At 38.6% G+C, this 23073-nt stretch overlaps 1 protein-coding gene across 6 annotated transcripts in view; it reads right to left on the bottom strand.

Moving 5' to 3' along the window:
* MTHFD2L (methylenetetrahydrofolate dehydrogenase (NADP+ dependent) 2 like) overlaps positions 1–23073 on the bottom strand; it is a 147578-nt gene that overhangs the window by 1171 nt on the left and 123334 nt on the right. Inside the window, exon 8 of one of the 6 annotated variants that reach the window (XM_019962922.2) lies at positions 4366–5787. The exons of 4 other annotated variants lie outside the window; for them this stretch is intronic. In XM_019962922.2, the coding sequence (XP_019818481.1) occupies positions 5675–5787 (113 nt within the window). In that variant the 3' untranslated portion in view covers positions 4366–5674. One more of the 6 variants, XM_070791584.1, reaches the window with a different exon arrangement.

Raw genomic sequence — 23073 nt, 5'->3', positions numbered from 1 at the left:
TGTACCTTGAAAACTTGTAGAAGTCGGGATAGGTTGTCATTTGCATCACGTCCACCCAGCAAATTCAGTTTACCAGAAAGGATCCTTTTCACTATTCAAATATAAACTTGGCTTTAGAAATCACACAAGAATGAGCTTGTTGAACTCATTATAACTTGGGCAATCGCTTACCACAAGAGTCATCCTTTTAAAGTTAAAGAATATATAGGACTTGGCTTACTTTAATGTGCCTACACAGTTCATATTTCTACTTTTGTGGTTTTCTTTTTAACTGTTATTAGGACAATTTCTGGATATGATTTTTCCTAAGCAAATAGTATTTGAATTATAAGTCATATAATCACTTTCTGTGCCATTGGTGAGAATTTAAGAAGAAATAATTTACAAAGGATTAAATAAACCACAACCAATTGCAGTTTCAGGAGGAAGATGCTAGGAATAATGTTAAATACCTTTATTCCAAAGACTGGGACATAGTACAACAACATCTTTGTAGTAACTGTTAACTGGTACTTAACAGTGCTTTGCATTTGCAGAAGGTTTTCACACACATCTCAAATTTGTCTTCAGTAATCCTGACTGGCCCCAACAAATCCAATGCCTAATATATAGAGCATACTCAATCTATCTTGAGTAAAGAAAGCAATAAACAACAGGTCTTGTTTTAATTCCCATATAACAAATAAAGAATGAAGACTCGAAAGAAATTAAGTGACTTGCCAGAGGACACACCCTAGAGTTGGGACTTGAATCTGTTCAGGATTCCAGGTCACGCGTCCTTTCCATTTCCCCAGCTGCGTCCTCTGGTAGGAGTCAGTATACTGACCTTAAAGGAATTCACATTATCTCCTAAAATCAAGATTTAAGTAAATTACCTTTACCATAAGAATCTAAACATTAAATGAACCGTGGCTTCTGCACATATTTGGACTGAGAGAAGTGGACCGCTGTCTCTCTAAATGTTTCTCCACTCTGGTGAACTAAGCCACATAATATCATTATAATATCAATATAAACTCATCTACCACCTGAGCCTATGAAAATAGCTCCAAGTTATCCTTTGTTTCTTTTCCTCTAGGACTCATCCTGATGGATTCCACGTACACTCTAAGTAGGAAATCTCCAATGTTCATGTCTTCAGTCCTCTCATCAGGGAGTCCCTCAGCAATTCTGAAGAATGGGGATGGTGGGTACTGTAAAGTGGCCATATGGATATTTGTATTCTTGATGCATGTTAGAATGAGAAAGAAAGTGAAGAGCTACAATGCCCATCTATCATTTTTCCCTCTGACCATTTTTACTGTCTTTTTAATTTATTCATCTCTCTCTGCTGCTACTGCTGCTGCTGCTAAGTTGCTTCAGTTGTGTCCGACTCTGTGCGACCCCAGAGATGGCAGCCCACCAGGCTCCCCCGTCCCTGGGATTCTCCAGGCAAGAACACTGGAGTGGGTTGCTATTTCCTTCTCCAATGCATGAAAGTGAAACGTGAAAGTGAAGTTGCTCAGCCGTGTCCGACTCTTAGCGACCCTAGGGACTGCAGCCTACTTGGCTCCTCCGTCCATGGGATTTTCCAGGCAAGAGTACTGGAGTGGGGTGCCATCACCTTCTCTGTCATCTCTCTCTAGTCATAAGCAACTCTGGAAGTGCCTTCTCTTCCTGCCCCTCCCCCTTAAGTTTATTTTTTCCTTCCCTCTCCCACTTAACAGTTTCTTTTCCTTTCTTTTCCTCTCTTCATCTCTTCGCTCCTCTCCTATCCTTCCATTTTTTTCTTTCTTGCTTGCTCTTTGACTAAAAGTCACAATTTGTTTTTGGACATTTGCAGGAAAGGGTCACCAGCACATTGCTTATCTTTCTCTAAACTTAATCTGTGATTCTCATGAATTCAGCTGTCACCCATTCAATCATAAACTACTTTATGCCTCTAACATCCAATATTTGTAAGACAAGTAGACAAATCATACATGGACTCTGACCTCAAGGAACTAGAGTGAGTCAAGGAAAATACATACTTAACTACAGTGCTGGGTAGAGATAGATGACTGCCATGAATGTGTACATAAATGAGTATGAGAGTTCAGAGGTGGGACTTAGTCAAAGTCTCACAGCATTTCTCTTGGATGAGTTTCATTTGAAGTGAATCTTAAATAGCAAGTAGAATTTAGAAATATAATGATAAGAGAAAGGATTCTAGGTGGCAGGGAGGTGGGCAACTGAGGGGATAGAGTGATAGAAAAGAGAGTGGGTTCTGGCTCATATTACCCAACAGACCTTTCTTTGAATTTCAGTTCTACCTTTCCTACCCATTTGGCCTTGGCTGAGACTTTTTCATAACCTCATGGGTTGATTTACTCATATATCAAATGCAAAATGTCAGTAACAACAACCTCAAAAATGTAAAACATATAGCACACTCTCAGTTAAGGATAGCTATTACTATTGAATAAGATTAGAAAGATGCAGGGTGTATACAGTGGTCAAAAAGGCTAGGAATATAGTGGTTAACACACACTCAGTTCAGTTCAGTTCAGTTCAGTCGCTCAGTCATGTCCGACTCTTTGCAACCCCATGAATTGCAGCACGCCAGGCCTCCCTGTCCATCACCAACTGCTGGAGTTCACCCAAACTCATGTCCATTGAGTTGGTGATGCCATCCAGCCATCTCATCCTCTGTTGTCCCCTTCTCCTCCTGCTCCCAATCCCTCCCAGCATCAGAGTCTTTTCCAATGAGTTAACTCTTCACAAGAGGTGGCCAAAGTACTGGAGTTTCAGCTTTAGCATCATTACTGTGTCCTAAATTTTCACCACTAGCCATAAATTATTTTCAGTCCCGAGTGATATTATGTTAGGACTTTGATTTATGTATTATGTCATCACTGCAAACACAACATGTCTTCAACTGAACATATTATCTCTCCTCCAAATCAGCTCCTCTTTACAATTTTCTCATGATAATCAGTGATAACATCCTCCAGGCTTCAACTTCCATGTTCTATCACTGACTAACTATAGTCCAAATTCTGATTTATCCAGGCTTTTTCTAATCCATTTCTGCTATTATTCAGCTATATTTCCACCACTCTGCAACATACATTTTTCACTTCAGTCTGACTGTTGCCCTTGATTTCATATGTATTTGCTAAGCTCATTCTCACCTCCATGTCTTCATGTTATTATTCAGTCCTCACTAGTCCTTCAGGGTCCTTTTTACAGATACTTGTAGGAGAAGGGAACTTGTACAAATCTCCTTCACAAGACAATCATATATCTATCTTTTATAGATCCCAAATAATATCCATAAATAAAGTTATGATACTGATGAACCAACTTCATTTCCTTTATGTGTTAACAAAGGCTTCCTTCTTGACCAAACTTTAGCTAGGCTCCTCTGAATCCTTTTCTTAACTAGGCATCGAATTAGACTATTGAGCTCAGTTTTAGCAAAGAAATCTGTTGTTAGTTTATAGAGAATACCCCTGCCCTGCTCCCTGTCCTCTTGCCATATCTGATTAAATTCCTCCTCTCCCACCCTTTATATTGACCTAACTTTTGGACAGGGAGGCCTGGCATGCTGCGATTCATGGGGTCGCAAAGAGTCGGACACAACTGAGCGACTGAACTGAACTGAACTTTAACAAGAATCCTGGTGAGGTAGTTTAACAAAAATCCTTCCAGCCTTGATATCTAATCAAGTTCTCTTAGTAATTTTCCTTCTACTGATCCCCTCACTCTTTTCATTGCCTATAAATCCATTGATGTCTCAGCTATATGTGGAGTTGATTTCAATCTCTTCTATTGTGATAGTCTTGACCCCACTGCAATAGTCATTGTTCGTTTTGGGAATTTGGGGCACTTAAATATTAATGAGGGCCTTTCTGACATGTTTGCTTGGGATCTTTGATTTTAAACTACCATCAAGCGGCTTCCCAGGTGGCTGAGTGGTAAAGAATCCACCCGCCAATGCAGGAGACGTGGGTTCAATGCCTGGTCCAAGAAGATCTCACATGCTGCCCCACAACTACTGAACCTATCCTGGGAGCTGAAACTACTGAAGCCTGCCCGCCCCAGAACCCGTGCTCTGCAACAAGAGAAGCCACTGCAGTGAGAAGCCCCCATACCGCAACAAAGAGTAGCTCCCACTCGCCGCAACTAGAGAAAAGCCTGTGCAGCAACGAAGATCCAACACAGCCAAAAATAAATAAAAAAACTACTATCAAGGTTATCAGACCAAGATTAGTGTGGAATGGGCTACAGAACATTTTCTTTCCTTTTTGAGACATTTGTACATCTCCCCAGTGTGCTGCGAAGAAATAGATAACGAGTATATGAACAAGGAAACTTCTAGCTTAGGAAAAAAGAAGACATGTATTTCTTTCCAAACTGATTTTATTATACAGTTGAAATATTATTAATCATAAACATCTAGTCTATTTTCACACAAATGATTAAGAGTACACAAAGACATGCATTGGGTAAGAATCATTATTGGTACATTAACACACTGGGATTTGGGCATGACAACAATACAATTATGTGCCTAGGGTAGTCTCAAATAGCCTTCAACTGACAGGCACATATATTTTATAATTTAAATTGTGTTAAAAACATGGCATCTACTGTGAGAACCAAATGCCGTAAGAGAAAAGAACTGTGGGCAAAAAGCAGTAGGTTTTTAGTCATATCCTAAGGAGTAGCTGTGGCACATTGTGTCATATTTTGCTATTAGAGTAATATGTTTGTAGGAGAACAAAGAAATTACATGTAAGCCTAACATATTCTTATTGAATTTTTACTATGTCAAGTAGTCATTCACAATTTGAAATAATCAATACCTTTCCAAGTAGCATGGCATTTTTAGGGTTCCTTGCACATTTTTCTTTCCTTGAATGGAGCATAGTTTTTCATTAGTATGCCTTGGGGAGTACATTTGGGAAGTATATGAGATCAAAATTTTATGCTTAATATTTTATCTTTCTTTTAGCAAGTAAGCTCTTTTGCTCTTTCTCAGCATACAATATGGGCTTCCCACGTAGCTCAGTCAGTAAAGCATCTGCCTTCATTGCAGGAGACCTGGGTTCAATTCCTGCATTGGGAAAGTTCCCCGGAGAAGGAAATGGCAATCCACTTCAGTATTCTTGCCTGGAGAATCCCATGGGCAGAGGAACATGATGGCAGGCTACAGTTCATGGGATCACAAGAGTCGGACACAACTTAGTCCTATCTTTCAGCATACAATATAGGCTGTAAAATATATATAAAATTGAGTACGATTATGGCAAAATCTAAATTACATTTTACAAAGGAGCCTATTTGGCTGACAACGTGTTTGTTGAAGACACACAATTTGTGATTTTGTGTCAAAAATATATGCATTTCTTATGAGCCCTTTATTGTTTTAACATTATGAACAAATATTATTCACAAAACAAGCAACTGTTACCAAAGTGTCATTGCAGTTGTTTTCTTTTTTCCTAAAACTCAAAATCCATTCAAAATATTCCAGTAAATATTAGCAGGAAATGCATAAGATTGTGTGAATCATCTGATCCACAATGATTCTACCCATGAAAAAATAAATACAATGTAGAAATAGCTTTGTAGTAAAATATAAAGATTTTTGCCTTTTGTCAAATAAATACGTAGCATGACTTCAGTTTGCTTTATTCCTTCACGTGATCTAGTAAATGATTTTTTTAGCTGCCAAAAGGGTGTTCTTGAGAAGCATTGCCACCGTCATGGGTCCCACGCCTCCCGGAACTGGAGTGATAAAGCTAGCCTTCTTCTTAACAGCTGATGGAGGAAACAGAAAAATTTCTTATTTTTTCTCAGAATTTCATATCTTTAAACATATGGAACTGTTAAAACTGTAAAAACTGAAGTGAATATTTTAAAACTTAAGAGTTTATCTGCACAAAAATGGAGTCAAATCCAGCAGCACCAAACCTGAAGTAGTTGGAAAGCTTTCAACAACAGGAGCGACTTACAGAGAAAAGGTAGAAACAAAGCAAGAAAACCACTTATTAGTTATAGCTTTAATGCCCAGCTTTATAGCCTAGTTGGCTGTTTGTGATAGGCTGTCCTTAGCTTTCAATTTTGTAACCTTGAGGCATTTCCAGACCTAGATTTTGATTTGCTTATGTAGACAGCTGGGGCATTAGAGCCATCTCAGTCCAAGGGTTTCTTTGTTTAATTAACAGAATACACTGAATTTTTCTACATTACATGTATAACTCTAGCATCCCCAAATAATTTTTACAATGAAGCAGACTGTAACACACATACACACACTTCTGTATATGATATTGAATGTGTATAGAAAAAACATGAGGCCAACACTGTAGCATAAAACTTCATGCAGCTCAGTTAGTGTTACATGATGAAAATCTAACCTACTGTATAGCACAGGGAACTCTGCTCAATATTATGTGGCAGCATGGGTGGGACGGAAGTTTGGGGAATAATAGATACATGTAAATGTATGGCTGAGTCCCTTTGCTGTACACCTGAAACTATCACAACATTGTTAGTTGACTATTCTCCAATACAAAATAAAAAGTTTAATAAAAGAAAATCTGTAACCCATGATTGACTCAGTTCAGTTCAATCACTCAGTTGTGTCCGATTCTTTGCGACCCCATGGACTGCAGCACGCCAGGCTTCCCTGTCCATCATCAACTCCCGGAGCTTGCTCAAATTCGTGTCTATCAAGTTGGTGATGCCATCCAATCATTTCATCCTTTGTCATTTCCTTATCCTTTTGCCTTCAATCTTTCCCAGCATCAGGGTCTTTTCTATGAATCACTTCTTTGCATCAGGTGGCCAAAGTATTGGAGCTTCAACTTCAGCATCAGTCCTTCCAATGAATATTCAGGACTGATTTCCTTTAGGATTGACTGGTTTGATCTCCTTGCAGTCCAAGGGACTCTCAAGAGTCTTCTCCAACACCACAGTTCAAAATATCAATTCTTTGGCATTCAGGATTCTTTATGGTCCAACTCTCACTTCATGGCAAATAGGTGGGGAAACAATGGAAACAATGAGAGACTTTATTTTGGGGGGCTCCAAAATCACTGCAGATGGTGACTGCAGCCATGAAATTAAAAGACACTTGCTCCTCAGAAGGAAAGCTGTGACCAACCTAGACAGCATATTCAAAAGCAGAGACATTACTTTGCCAACAAAGGTCCGTCTAGTCAAAGCTATGGTTTTTCCAGTGGTCATGTATGGATGTGAGAGTTGGACTATAAAGAAAACTGAGCACCAAAGAATTGATGCTTTTGAACTGTAGTATTGGAGAAGGCTCTTGAGAGTCCCTTGGACTGCAAGGAGATCCAACCAGTCCATCCTAAGGGAAATCAGTCCTGAACATTCATTGGAAGGACTGATGCTGAAGCTGAATTCCAATACTTTGGCCACCTGATGAGAAGAATGGACTCATTGGAAAAGACTCTGATGCGGGAAAGATTGAAGGTGGGAGGAGAAAGGGATGACAGAGGATGAGATGGTTGGATGTTTGAGCAAGCTCTGGGAGATAGTAGAGGACAGGGAAGCCTGGTATACTGCAGTCCATGGGGTCGCAAACAGTTGGACGTGACTGAGCGACTGAAATGAATTGAGCCCACATCCATACATGACTACTTTGACTAGATGGTGGACCTTTGTTAGTAAAGTAATGTCTCTGCTTTAATACGCTATCTAGGTTTGTCATAGCTTTTCTTCCAAGGAGCAAGCATCTTTTAATTTCATGGCTGCAGTCACCATCTGCAGTGATCTTGGAGCCCAAGAAAATAAAGTCTCTCACTCTTTCCAATGTTTCACAATCTATTTGCCATGGAGTGATGGGACTGGATGCCATGATCTTCGTTTTTTGAATGTTGACTTTTAAGCCAGCTTTTTCACTCTTCTCTTTCACTTTCCTCAAGAGGCTCTTTAATTCTTTGCTTTCTGCCATAAGAGTGGTGTCATCTGTATATCTGAGGTTACTGATATTTCTCCCCGCAATTTTTATTCTAGCCTGAGTTTCATTCAGTCCGGCATTTCGCATTATGTACTCTCTGCATATAAACTAATAAACAGGGTGACCATCATACAGCCTTGATGTACTCCTTTCCCAATTTGGAACCGGTCCATTGTTCGGTATCCCCTTCAAACTGTTGCTTCTTGACCTGCATACAGATTTCTCAGGAGGCAGGTAAAGTGGCCTAGTATTCCCATCTCTTGAAGGATTTTCCAGTTTGCTGTGATCCACACAGTCAAAGGCTTTGGTGTAAAGCAGAAGTAAATGTTTTTCTGGAATTCTCTTGCTTTTTCTATGATCCAACAGATGTTGGCAATTTGATCTCTGGTTCCTCTGCCTTTTCTAAATCCAGCTTGAACATCTGAAAGTTCTTGGTTCACGTACTGGTGAAGCCTGGCTTGAAGAATTTTGAGCAATACTTTGCTAGCATTTGAGATGAGTGCAATTGTGTGGTAGTTTGAACATTCTTTGGCACTGCCTTTCTTTGGGATTGGAATGAAAACTGATCTTTTCCAGTGATTGACTCAGTTATGTGTAATTCCAGTTAACTATTTCTAGAATACATGATATTAGTCTCTAAAGGGAACACAGGATACAAACAGTTTAGCACCATCCGTTAAATTAAAATAGTCTTGCCAGGCTTTTCTGTCCATGGAATTCTCCAGGAAAGTACACTGTAGTGGTTAATCATTCCCTCCTCCAGGAGATCTTCCTGACTTAGGGATTGAACCCTGGTCTCCTGAATTACAGGCAGATTCTTTACTGTCTGAGCCATCAGGAAAGCCTTGTTATAACAAGAGCATCATGTATATGTGGATAATACATTCCAGTGCAAGTCTAATAAAAACATTAAAGATATTCAAATTAACTGAGCAAATACACATAGTCCTGTTCTAAGGTATGAATAAAGACTTCTTCTTCAGTGAATATACTCAAAGAAAATTACAGAGAATTTTTAGCAAGTTATATTTAAGAATGTTCTCACACCCACAATATTACAGGTGAATGGCTTTATGAATTGACCTACTGGTTCAGTGTTTCACCGTGTGAATAAGAAAAATGAAGTTTTCCCAGGTAACTCTTTTAATACAAAGTTAGCATACAGAATACTTTAATGCATACTCTGACCTCATTAGTCACATACTATTTAGATATATTGCCTTTTAAAAGTTTACTCTTAGATGCTTCTACAAACATGAAATCAGTAGATGTTTTTGAAATCTTAATTAAGCATTACTTTTGTACAATTTACATTGCCTTTTTGAAATATGATTTTTAAAATTTGCATTTATCTTAAGTGTATTAGTATATTGTAAGTTTTTACTCATATGTGTGTGTGTGTGCTCAGTCATGTCTGACTCTGCGACCCCATGGACTGTAGCCTGCAAGGCGTCTCTGTCTGTGTGTTTTCCAGCCAAGAATACTGAAGTGCATTGCTATCTCCTACTCCAGGGAATCTCTCCAACCCAGGGATCTAACTCATTTCTCCTAGGTCTCCTGCATTGGCATGCAGATCCTTTACCACTAGCTCCATCTGGGCCTTTTAATCATAGGAAAATCAAAGGAATAACATTCTTTTACTTGAAGAAAAGTCCAGATAAGCTTGAAGATATCACACACCAAAAAAGCCCGCTAGTGTACATCATGATTCGTCTCATAGTATATAACAAAGAAAGGATAAGAGTATTATGATTTGGGAGATAATATTTTGTTTTTCCAAAATGTGCCTCTATACAGGAAGCATGTCCTTTCCTGGCCATAATTCAATCCAATGTACTCTATTCTGCAGAAACACTAGGCTGTGTCAACAGTCAATTCACAAATCAATATGAATTCTCAGTCCTTCCTTCCTTTGCTCTTGTTATTCCTTCCACCTGGAATATACTGCTACCTTTTCCAAATAAACAACCCCTTTTATTTATTATTCTTTTAAAGCCAATAAAATGTTACCTGTTCATAATTTTTCTCAAAAATTCTCCCCCGTCAACATTAAATTAAAAGTGTTACCATCTATGTTTCCAGTCACTTTTTACCAAACTCTGTTATGAAATTTAGCACAGTGTGCTGTTCCTTTAATTAGACACTGGCCCCTAGAAGGCAGAAACTGTCTTTGGGGTGACTATTGTCTTTCTTAATCTTAGAACTTCTCCATGCACAGGTGAGGCATTCAGTAAGTTATGAAAACATGAAGTAAGTAGTTGTTGAAATTTAAAATCTAAAATCAGTTTGCAGAAATGTGTCTGTGTTTTTGACTGGATATAGACAGCATCAAAACAATTTAGTTCAAGTTAATTTACTGAATTCTCAAGCTACATAAGTAGCTGGAGGGTGACAAACTGCATTTTTCACTTTTGAATAAGCTAACTTGATGGTATCAACAGTGCCTTCCAGGACCTTTTCTATAGGATTAGAGAAAAATGTCTTTAAAAATTGCATCAGATCTCTAGAAGAAATGTACTGTACTGCTATTATTTATACTGATAGCATGTAAAATCATATATTTGTAAAGCACTGACTTTGAAATATTAATAGATAAAAATAGAATACTACTGCATAATGTGATACATTAAGAATCAAGATCAAAGTAAATACTCAATGGAAAACAAAATGGTTTATTTCATAGTTAAAAGATAGAAGCAGACAAAATTGGGAATCCATTCTGGGTATACAATCATTTTTTTATATAATTTGGTTTTCAACTTTGAAAAGTGAAGTGGCTTGAAATTATTTTTATATGGAAAAATAGTAATAACCATAGGCAGTATCCATTGAATACTTACTATTTGCCAAGAATTGTAGACACATCATTTTAATAATTGACATTTAATTATCATTTCAATAGCTGAAGAAAGTGGCTCACTGAACTTAAAATGACTTATCATTCTCCAATATGGTAGAGACATTATTCACAGTCAGGCTTGAATCATTTTATGGTTCCATAATTCCACCTCATCCCAATGCAACTGTATTACCATGACCTGAACAAGTGGAAAAGCTCCAAGAAAGGCTCATGTGCCCCAAATCAACTCAGTTTTCTCAAAGGGTTAAGAGGATATTAAGAAAAAAGAAACAAAAAGGAGAAAGTTCTGATATAGTAATTTACCTCCAATTTTACTGTGAGTACTCAGAGTTCATCATCTTTGAATTATGTCAGCACTTAAATTTCAGCTGGCTTAGCAGTCTGAGTTGCTTTCTTTCTTGGGTGAAATTCAGATCAGATAAACCACTGGTCTGCTCAGGTGTTATGACCCTCCTCTTTGAAATTATGTTTTTCACAACATGCTTACTATTGCATTCTTTTGCTAAAAAAGTGAGGCTTGAGGTGGAGGAATAGGGAATGAGAATGAGCTGTCACATGAAATAACAACTGCCTGAAATGTGTGGCTCTATGTCTGCTGTCCTGCACACTTTACTATGCAAACCAACATGTATCTGTCCTGTCCAATCACTTCATAGAATCAAGACTATGTGATGGGTAATGGATCTTCACCTGTCTTGGGTGAGGACTTCTCTGGACTTCCATGAGCATTTAGCTGTGTCAACAGAGCCTTGTAAATTATCACTAGGCAGAATTTTATGACATCACTGTGAACACATTTGGTTTTATTCAAATACTTATTTCAGATATTTTTATCTTTGACATAACTAGTCAGGTATGAAAATAGAATTTGTACAGAGTCATGAGAGGCAGATTGTGTTGAATTTGATTTAAAAAATATAAGATCTCTATTGCTTTTGATTGGATTTTAATTAGGATCTATGTCTGAGAAAGAACTGCTAAGTTTTGCTGCTGCTGGCTAATGTTAATGTATTCTTTTTCTATTTACATAAGGACCAGGGTATGGAAGTAAGTGATTTCTCAAGAAATATGAGGAATTATCACTGGCAAATGCCAATGGGTACAGATGCCAATGCTTAGAAGAAATTCTCTTAGTCTAATTACTTTGCATAACTATTTCAAGGCTGTCCTAAGTGACATGTTTGTGAAAAGAGTTAAGTTCAATACCGGTCTGATGCTCTGAAAAGCATTTTCCCCAATCATGTTTGAGAAAGAGTAAGTTAACAAGCATTACATCACCAGAATAACTTCTCATTGACTGGTCTTTCCCTGAGGGCAAACAGGGTTTGCACCTGTTTGCAGAAGATGATGCTATTAAAGATTAATCCTATTATGTGTGAGAAAAGGTGTTCTATATGCTCCATTGAAAAGAATTAAAGAAGAATTTTAAGGCAGTAATTTCATTCATAAACTTATTTACTGTGAGGGAGTATGTTTGTGTTTTAAGAAAAATACTAAAATTCTGTACATATGGGAATCAGGAATTAGATCTTGATTGATATTGATGCTTTCATGAGAGACTTTTATGAACAGATGCCACAAAACCATGATTAGATTAAATTTCATAAAGTCAACATGATTTTAGAGTCTGAAACTGACAATGGAGGCAAGTAAAATAATCCTCAAATCCTGTCGTTACTTGTATGGAACTTACTTTAGGGAATGAGATTTAGATGGACATGACTTGATGATTTTAAAGCAGTTTCCTAAAAATAAGAATATTTTGAGGAAAGGTGACAATCGTCATGATAATTTATTTGAATGACTTCTTTCTAAACTGTTGACTCTGCAAAATATATTCTATAATTTCCTTAATAATAATGCCTATCAGCAAAATTCAGACACTAGAGAGTGTGTGTCCAGTTGTTTAGAAATAAAAGAGCAAAGAGCTCACAAATTAAAATCAGTCATTCTGGACACAAGGTTTGCCTTTGTACATACTATTTTCTTTGACATACCATTCCTGCACTTCTCCATCCAATGAATATTTGTTCTTCCTTTTCAGATCTGGCTAAATGCTACTTCCTTTGTGGTGCTTACTAACTCCCCAGCTACATTAACTATTCATTTATTGATCCATGAAATTTACTAGCATGGCTTTCAATTTGTCATCATAGAGTAGGTTGGAATCTCCTGAGAACTGTAATCAAATTAAATATGCCTCCTCCTGCCTCATGATTCCAGTATGCACCACTGAGAATCACTGCTGAAATGAGAGCTGTTTCTAATGAGGGTAGGGAATGTTATACATATACACATATGTGGAGGAGATTTAAATGTGGTTAGAATCCACTGCTTCAATGAAGGTTACTTCATGTGGTGGCCTCCGACTTTCCAGTCAACTCCCAGCCACCCCCAGTGTAACATCTGAATGCCTCATTGGTCAAAGCAAGTCACATGGTCAAGCTCAAATTTAAAGGCTTAGAATAGGAAGAATCACCAAGTCACATTGCCAAGAGGATGTGCCCATGAGGCAAGAAGACACGTATAGTCATTTTTTATAATCTACTGTAATAAGTCTCTTGGATTTCAGTCTCTACCTTATTAGCTATATAACCTGCTGCCAGATTTATTCTTTAAAACATAGATTAGATCACTTCAGCTTATAAACATTTGTTGAATTTTGACTGTCTTTAGCCACACAGCTAGCTCAGTCGGTAGACTGCCTTTAGGATAAAATGTCAATTCTTTGTCATGTCAGCTAGGATCTTTTATGATCCAGCCCTACATCCTTGTCTTGCAGTATTTCCGAACCACTGCATATTTTCTGAACTCCATTATTCACTGTTCCAACACATGCTCAAAACTCCCCAGAGATTTACGAAAAAAGTTTCTTGAGAAAGACAGCCATTGTCACTATCCCTTGGAACTTATAGTCTAGTTGGGAGATTTATATTATAAATATAATTACCTACATAATAATTGAGCTAAGGCTATGATATGTTCTACAAACAAAATGCTTACTGCACTGTGACTGTGTTGGGAGGGCCTAACTGAGGTTGAGTATATGAATATCTCTGCCAAGTCCAGAAATCAGAAGATGAATCAAACTTTTCCAGGTGAAATGGAGAGGTAGGGAATAAACAGTGTTCTTGATTGGGGAACAATGTTTGTGATGAGGTAGAAATAAGATTTCCCCCAGGCAGAAAATGGCATCAATTCTTGGAAACACTGCAAGAATGTCAGTGGGGTTGACATGTAGAAGTGAAGGGAAGAGTTTCAGGAGATGATATGGAGGAGTCTAGTTCATATAGAGTCTAGCAGATAATTATACAAATTTGAGGCATTATTATTTTTATTTATTGACATACAGTTGATTTACAACGTGTTAATCACTGCTGTACAGTGATACATTTATATATGCTCTTTTTTTACGTAGTCTTTTCCATTATGGATTATCATAGGATGTTGTCGGAGAAGGCAATGGCACCCCACTCCAGTACTCTTGCTTGGAAAATCCCATGGACGGAGGAGCCTGGTAGGCTGCAGTCCATGGGGTCGCTAAGAGTTGGACACGACTGAGCAACTTCACTTTCACTTTTCACTTTCATGCATTGGAGAAGGAAATGGCAACCCACTCCAGTGTTCTTGCCTGGAGAATCCTAGGGACGGGGAAGCCTGGTGGGCTGCTGTCTATGGGGTCGCACAGAGTCGGACACGACTGAAGTGACTTACCATAGCATAGCATAGGATGTTGTATACAGCTGTCTATGCTATACAGTAGGACCTTGTTGTTTAAAACGTATTTTTAAAACTTTGAAAAAATAATGTTCTGATGCAGGATATATCAAATGGGGAAAACTGCCTATTCTGTGTATATTTTTCTAATGGGATGAGCTTATCATCTGGGCCAGAGAAGTGAGAACACCAAAGAAGCAACATAAAGGTAAACTTGCTAAGATGGGAATAAATTCTGGTTCTTGTGAGAGCACTTCAAAGAGGAACAGAAATCATACTGGGGTCAGAGAATATTTGTAAAGTGACAGAAAAGCTTCAAGATTTTATGAATGTCTGAGTGAAGAAGAAAGAAGGAAAGAATGCAGTGCAAATACCAGGAATAATAAAAGCAAAGGAACTTTGGACCTGACAACAAAGCCGATGCAATGGAGGAGCTCAAAAAAGTGCATTATGACTGAAGCACATGGTGCAAGCAGAGAAGAGACAGAGAAGAGGCTAGGAAGGTGGTCATGGGCTGCATGACCATTAAGTGAAGGGTCAGGACAGCTGTAGATACTGTGTTCAAGATGAATAAGCTTTTGAAAAAATTTCTTTTGCGAATAAACCTAGGCATTTATGTATTTAAGAATAACCAGCTTTTCAAAGTGAGAAATTGGAGAGAAAAATGTATGGTGGTTTAGTCACTAAGTCGTGTCTGACTCTTGTGATCCCATGGACGGTAGCCCACCAGGCTCCTCTGTCCATGGCATTTTCCAGGCAAGGATACTGGAGTGGATTGCCATTTCCTTCTCCAGGGGATCTTCACCCACGGATTGAACCCCAGTCTCCTGCATTGCAGGCAGATTCTGTATACTGCTAAATAATTTTCAGAAGAAAATTAAAATAAAGAAGAAATCCAAGTTTTATTTTCATAAAGTTTTAGGTTCTTGAATGCTATTCAATTATTTTTCAAGAAATCCCTTTTCAGCATGAAATATGTATCTAATCTGCTATGCTTCCTTTTCTCCAATATGTAGACATCTACTCTTTATCATGTTATTGATTTCAAATTTCTAAAGGGAAGAATTAACACAGGTTTGGCTTGACATAATTTCCATCATTTCTTACTTGAAGTCAACCATCTTTCAGTTTGAAGGTAAGAAGAACAGGCATGGCGCAGAAGTTTAAAATTTGAGGTAATGGAGGGATGATGAAAGAAACCAGGTGTTCAGATTAGGTGTGCCTTAAAAACCAGGGGTGACACATGGTCACAAGGTGTGGAAGTATTGCTAACGAAGGATACTTACAGCTACATAAGGGATTAACAGTTACCTTTTAACAATTAAGGTAAGAATAAAGAAGAAGTGTGTGATCGTTAACCTTCCGGCACCAGCAACCCATGCTTCATGACAGGGTATCTCTGGCTTGTGTGTTGTGTGTCATTATTTCCTCTGGAAACTTTACTTTCCCAGGTTTTCAGGATCTGGGTTTAATAATCCAGACTCTCATTTTAAACACTTCGTTAGGAAGACTCACTAATTTTTAAGCAGATAGGGAATTTCTATTGCTGTATGATGTATGCGCTCATTCACTCAGTTGTGTCCGACTCTTTGTGACTCTTTGCTCACCAGGCTCCCTGTCCACGGGACTTTCCAGGTAAGACTACTGGAGAGGGTTGCCATTCCTACTCCAGGGGATCTTCCCAACTCAGGGATATCAAACCCATGTCTCTTGTGTCTCCTGCATTGGCAGGCAGATTCTTTATCACGGCGCCACCTAGGAAGCACCATAGTATGTGATATACTGACTCCAAAGTTCCCGAATAATTGAATTTACATATATACCTAAACAGAATTAATTTTGCTAATACATTTTGAAAATTGTATATTCTAGTTAAGTCAAAGAATGTATTTGTGCTTTATAAATCTATTCTTGGGTAGAAGAGAAAGAATTGATATGTTAAATTCCCACAGTACTGTTTTATTTCCATTTGTATTTTGTCCATTTCTCTCTCTTGCAAAGAAGTACTCTATGGCCCATATCAGATTTCCAGCAATGTTACAACTAACTTTTAAAACCAACTCCCTTCCCTAAAAGGAAAAGGAATGATTCTTTATTTGTGGCAACCAGCAGCAGAAGGAAAATTCCTCGTTCCCTTCATGTGAATTTCTGTCTCCTCCTATACATGCGTAATTGTCCAAATTAAATGCTTAGAGATTTTCCCTTGCTTCTAAATGCAGACCATTTAGAAGCATGACCTCCCAAACACATCCGCTGTAATGAAGGGAAGACAAGCTTCAGGAAGATGAAGTAGGTAAATAACAACCAGAAAAACCTGACTTGCATGAGACTGGAGAAATAGTATGACTCAGGAGATAATATGGAAAACACTCCACTTTCTCAGATGGTTGACATAAAAAATGAGAGCATGATGAGCCAGAGAGAGAGAGTAAGGGCTCCTTGACAAGTGAATGGCTCGCCACTGGATTCTTGTGAGGCAACAGGGAATCGGGTGCCCCAGAGACAATTTACTATGCTTTCTTTTGCATTTATCTAGCTGTCTGACTCCTGGGGTTTCTACAAGTTATTATATATATATATATATATATACACACATATATATATACATATATACATATACATACATATATATTAAGATATTCATTATTATGGCACCCAGTGGAATATTAATGGAATGGACAGGATTATGAGACTTTGGTCATATTTTTATAAGTTTTTTGTTACAAAGACTTCCCTCAACTATTTAACTTAAACTGGGTAAGGTGGCTAAGTCTTTTCTTTCTTCTTCTTCTTCTTTTTTTTTTTTGCTTTATCTGCTTTACTCATTATGTTAAGTCAAATCTATACTCACACCAGTATTCTTGCCTGGAGAATTCCATGGACAAGGAGCCTGGTGGGCTATAGTTCATGGGATCACAAAGAGTCAAACACAGCTGACTGACTAGAGAGATGCCAAGAGAAATACAGATGTGAATATTTAAAACTACCACTCACAACTCAGGAGGCCTTAAATGGAGCCAAATAACAAATTAATTACCTGATCAAAATTTGAAATTGTTTTCAACAAACTCTGTGACCACCAGAGGAACCTCCTCTCTGACCATGAATAGTGTCAGCCATCATTGCTAGTTTCCATTTTGGTGAGCAGGAGTAAGGATCTCCGCTAGGATATTTTTAGTACTCTGTCAACATAACTAAAATATCTTCATTTCATGACTTCCTTTATAAAAACATTATCATTTATTCTTGTCATTCTCCCCAATCCTTTTTCTTCCCTCCCCAATCCTTCTTCCTCAAGCCTCTGAACATGTACAGCAGAGTGGCAAATCTGTAAACTAGACAGGCTGTTTGGAGTATCCTCAAAAATCACTGGCACTGTCTTGATCCCAGTAGTCTGCCATAATCAACCCGAGACACTAGGACATAAAATTTCCTTCCTATAGATATTTTTATTTTAAAAAGACCCTGAGAAACAACTTCAAAAAAAAAAAAAAAAAAAAACTCACCCTTAAGTATAAAACAAGGACTTCAGAGGCATCAAGCACTTCTGTTTTGGTAGACAACCTTTTATGTTTCAGTTTAACTCTTCTCCATATGTGTGTGTGCTCAGTCATGTCTTTGTGACCCCATGGAGTGTAGCCCCACGAGGCTCCTCTGTCCAGGGAATATTCCAGGCAAGAATGCTGGAGTGGGTTGCCATTTCTTACTCCAGGGGATCTTCCCTACCCAGATATGGAACCCTAGTCTCTTGTGTTTCCTGCATTGGCAGGCTGATTCTTTACCACTGTTGCCACCTGGAAAGTCCAACTCTTCTCCACATCGGTAAAGAATTCAATGTAAAATATGTTCTACTAAAATGAATGTCTCTAAAGGTTGACCTGAGTTCAAAGACCTAGACTTTAAGCATCTTGCCCATGCTGTAAACAACAAAGCAGCAGCCGGCTCAATGGTCGATATCTCCCACCTCCTAATCTCATCATACTGGAGGGTAGGATTTAAATATATGAATTTTAAGGAACACATATTCAGTCAATAACAATACAGTTGATCAGTCTGACTCAAAATATAAACTTTTCATAGTGTTAGCTCAAAACTCCAATTTTAGTATAAAAGAAGATCTAACACTTTTAGGATAGATGGGAGATAGATAGGGAAACAATGGAAACAGTGACAGACTTTATTTTGGGGGGCTCCAAAATCACTGAAGATGGTGACTACTGTCTACCAAAACAGAAGTGCTTGAGGTGGGATCTGTTCAGTTCAGTTCAGTCGCTCAGTCATGTCAGACTCCTTGTGACCCCATGGACTGCAGCACGCAAGGCTTCCTTGTCCATCACCAACTCCTGGAGCTTACTACAACTCATGTCCATTGAGTCAGTGAAGCCATCCAACCATCTTATCCTCTGTTGTCTCCTTCTCCTCCTGTCTTCAATCTTTCCCAACATCAGGGTCATTTCAAATGAGTCAGTTCTTCACATCAGGTGTCCAATGAGCTGGAGTTTCAGCTTCAGCATCAGTCCCTCCAATGAATATTCAGGACTGATTTCCTTTAGGATGGACTGGTTGCATCACCTTGCAGTCCAAGGGACTCTCAAGAGTCTTCTCCAACACCACAGTTCAAAAGCATCAATTCTTCGGAGCTCAGCATTCGTTATAGTCCAACTCTCACATCCGTACATGACTACTGGAAAAATCAAAGCTTTGACTAGATGGACATTTGTTGGCAAAGTAATGCTCTGCTTTTTAATATGTTGTCTAGGTTGGTCATAACTTTTCTTCCAAGGAGCAAGCGTCTTTTAATTTCATGGCTGCAGTCGCCATCTGCAGTGATTTTGAAGCCCAAAGAAATAAAGTCTGTCACTGTTTCCATTGTTTCCCCATCTATTTGCCACGAAGTGAATGGGACCAGATGCAGTATCTTAGTTTTCTGAATGTTGACTTTTAAACCAACTTTTTCACTCTCCTCTTTCACTTTCATCAAGAGGCTCATTAGTTCCTCTTCACTTTCTGCCATAAGGGTGGTGTCATCTGCATATCTGAGGTTATTGGTATTTCTCCTAGCAATCTTGGTTCCAGCTCAATGCTTCATCCAGTCCAGCATTTCTCATGATGTACTCTGCATATAAGTTAAATAAGCAGGGTGACAATAAACAGCCTTGACGTACTTCTTTTTCGATTTGGAACCAGTCTGTTTTTCCATGTCCAGTTCTAACTGTTGCTTCTTGACCTACATCCAGATTTCTCAGGAGGCAGGTAAGGTGGTCTGGTATTCCCATCTCTTGAATAACTTTCCACAGTTTGTTGTGATACACATAGTCAAAGGTTTTGGCATAGTCAATAAAGTCGAAGTAGACGTTTTTCTGGACCTCTCTCGCTTTTTCGATGATCCAACGGATGTTGGCAATTTGATCTCTGGCTCCTCTGCCTTTTCTAAATGCAGTTTGAACATCTGGAATTTCATGGTTCATGTACTGTTAAAGCCTCACTTGGAGAATTTTGAGTATTACCTTGCTCACCTGTGAGATGAGCGCAATTATGCAGTATACACTGAACATTCTTTGGCATTGCCTTTCTTTGGGATTGGAATGAAACCTGACCTTTTCTAGTCCTGTGGCTACTGTTGAGTTTTCCAAATTTGCTGGCATATTGAGTGCAGCACTTTCACAGCATCATCTTTCAGGATTTGAAATAGCTCAACTGGAATTCTATCACCTCCACTAGCTTTGTTCATAGTGATGCTTCCTAAGGCCCACTTGACTTTCACATTCCAGGATGTCTGGCTCTAGGTGAGTGATCACAGCATTGTGGTTATCTGGGTCGTGAAGATATTTTTTATATAGTTCTTCTGTATATTCTTGCCACCTCTTCTTAATATCTTCTGCTTCTGTTAGGTCCATACCATTTCTGTCCTTTATTGTGCCCATCTTTGCATGAAATGTTCCCTTAGTATCTAATTTTCTTGAAGAGATCTCTGGTCTTTCCTATTCTATTGTTTTCCTCTATTTCTTTGCATTGATCACTGAGGAAGGCTTTCCTATCTGTCCTTGCTATTCTTTGGAACTCTGCATTCAGATGCTTATATCTTTCCTTTTCTCTTTTGCTTTTTGCTTCTCTTCTTTTCACAGCTATTTGTAAGGCCTCTTCAGACAACCGTTTTGCCTTTTTGCATTTCTTTTTCTTGAGGATGGTCTTGATCATTGCCTTCTGTACAGTGTCATGAACCTCCATCCATAGTTCTTCAGGAACTCTATCAGTTTTAATCCCTTGAACCTATCTGTCACTTCCACTGTATAATTGTAAGGGATTTGATTTAGGTTATAACTGAATGGTCTAGTGGTTTTCTCTACTTTCTTCAATTTAAGTCTGAATTTAGCAATAAGGAGCTCAAGATCTAAGCCACCGTCAGCTCCTGGTCTTGTTTTTGCTGACTGTATAGAACTTCTTCATCTTTGGCTGCAAAGAATATAATCAGTCTGATTTCAGTGTTGACCATCTGGTGATGTCCATGTGTAGTCTTCTCTTGTGTTGTTGGAAGAGGGTGTTTGCTATGACCAGTGCAATCTCTTTGCAAAATTCTCAGGACCTTTTAGGAAAAGATTAAGTCATTAGAGTTCCAACTTTCAGTACTCTTTAAAAAAAAAAAAATTCAGGGAGCTATCATGATCTTTGTGACATGTAAAGATACAGTGAGAAATTAGCTGTCTATAACTCAGAATGGGGTTCTCACCAGAACCTGGATATGATGACACTCTGATCTTAGACTCCCAGTGTCCAGAACTGTAAGAAATAAATATTTGTTCTTTATGCCACCTAGCCTTTGATAATTTGTCATAGCAGCTCAAACTGACTAAGACATACATCATCAAATTAAATGATTAACATGGAAAACTCAGTTTAATTTTGGTTCTTTATAATATCACCACAGATTAATAGTTCTCTAAAAGTGGTTCATTCCAAAATAGTTTTATTTCCTTAGAAACTGGTAACACGCTCTTACTCTCCCAGCTTTAGAACATACATTTAAGAGTAAGTAGTACCAAAATCGGCTTCCCAGGTGGCACTAGTGGTAAAGTTCATGCCTGCCAATGCAGGAGACCCTAGAGACACAGGTTCAATCCCTGGAGTGGGATGATCCCCTGAAGGAGGGCATGGCAACCCACTCTATTATTCTTGCCTGGAGAATCCCATGGACAGAGGAGTTTGGTGAGCTATAATCCATAGGGTCACAAAGAGTTGGACATGACTGAAGCAACCTAGCACACACACACAGTACCAAAGCCACTTCCAAAAAATGGTTACTTTGACATATAATCTAGAGAATACAGGGCTTCCCTGGTGGGTCAGATGGTAAAGACTCTGCCTGCAATGCAGGAGACCCAGGTTCAATCCCTGGTTGGGAAGATACCCTGGAGAAGGGCATGGCAACCCACTCCAGTATTCTTTCTGAGAATTCCAGGGACAGAGGAGCCTGGTGGGCTACAGTCCATGAGGGGGCAAAGAGTAGGACATGACTGAGAGACTAACATACACTAGAGAATATAAGTTCTGTGGGAACAGGGACTCGGTCTATCTGTGTGTGCCAAATCCCTGGTACCTTGACGGTGTGTTGAGCGAGAAGTGTGCACTGAAAAAGCCAATGTATGATTCAGTGGATGTATCACTACTGAATCTAGATTGCTGTACATTAATAATGTGTCAGATGCCACCTTCAGTGGGAGCTTTTGTTCCCATTCAGGCAACTATAAGGGATTATTTCTGTAATGCAAGAGTAACACTAGAGATTTGTAAGTTATCCAGGATTATCATGCAAATGACCAGTGATATGACTGAGAAGGTTGAACCTGGTGTGGGATGAAGATACAAAAGCAATGGAGGACAGGAAGCTTCCCTTACAGAGGCATACAATTCAGTAGGGGACAACTAAATAAAAGTGCAAGGCAGTACAGGATCAAGAACAGAAAGAGTTGGGCAGATTGAGACCTACTATGGGAGTTTGGAGAAGATGGGGATTATTGGGTGACAACAGATCTGACCGGAAGAGAGCTGAGGTCAGAAAAGTAATGAGGAGCTGAGTGGTAATTGAAAGGTGAAATTACATATTTCCAGGTTAGTACTCTAGTGGGAATGGAGAGAAAGGCTGAATAATGTGCACACTCACAAACACACACATACACTGTTTTCTGCCAGGTATTATGCTCAGGAAGTCTCATACATTAGTTATGTGAGGTGATTATTTCATTTAATCTTTGTAACAACTCTATAAGATAGGTATTATTATCTCAGTTTTTTGGATGATAAGTCTCAGAGAGCTGAAGTGATTTGCCAAGATCCTAATTGTTTTAAGCAACAGAGCTAGAATTCAAACCTAAATCAGTCTAACTCCAAATCATAGCCTTATATAAAATATTGTACATAGTATAAAAAAGCATGAAGTAAAAGGTAACTCTCAGGTTTTGAATGTAGACTACTATGCATAAATAAGACATCTGGAAGCACCTATAGTAAAAGAAGAGAAAATATAGATGAAAAGCTGCTTTAAAAA

This window comes from Bos indicus, chromosome 6 (genome assembly GCF_029378745.1).
Source record: "Bos indicus isolate NIAB-ARS_2022 breed Sahiwal x Tharparkar chromosome 6, NIAB-ARS_B.indTharparkar_mat_pri_1.0, whole genome shotgun sequence".
NCBI lineage: Eukaryota > Metazoa > Chordata > Mammalia > Artiodactyla > Bovidae > Bos > Bos indicus.
Note: the sequence above shows the minus strand (reverse complement) of the source record. Positions and strands in the feature narration are given on the sequence as shown.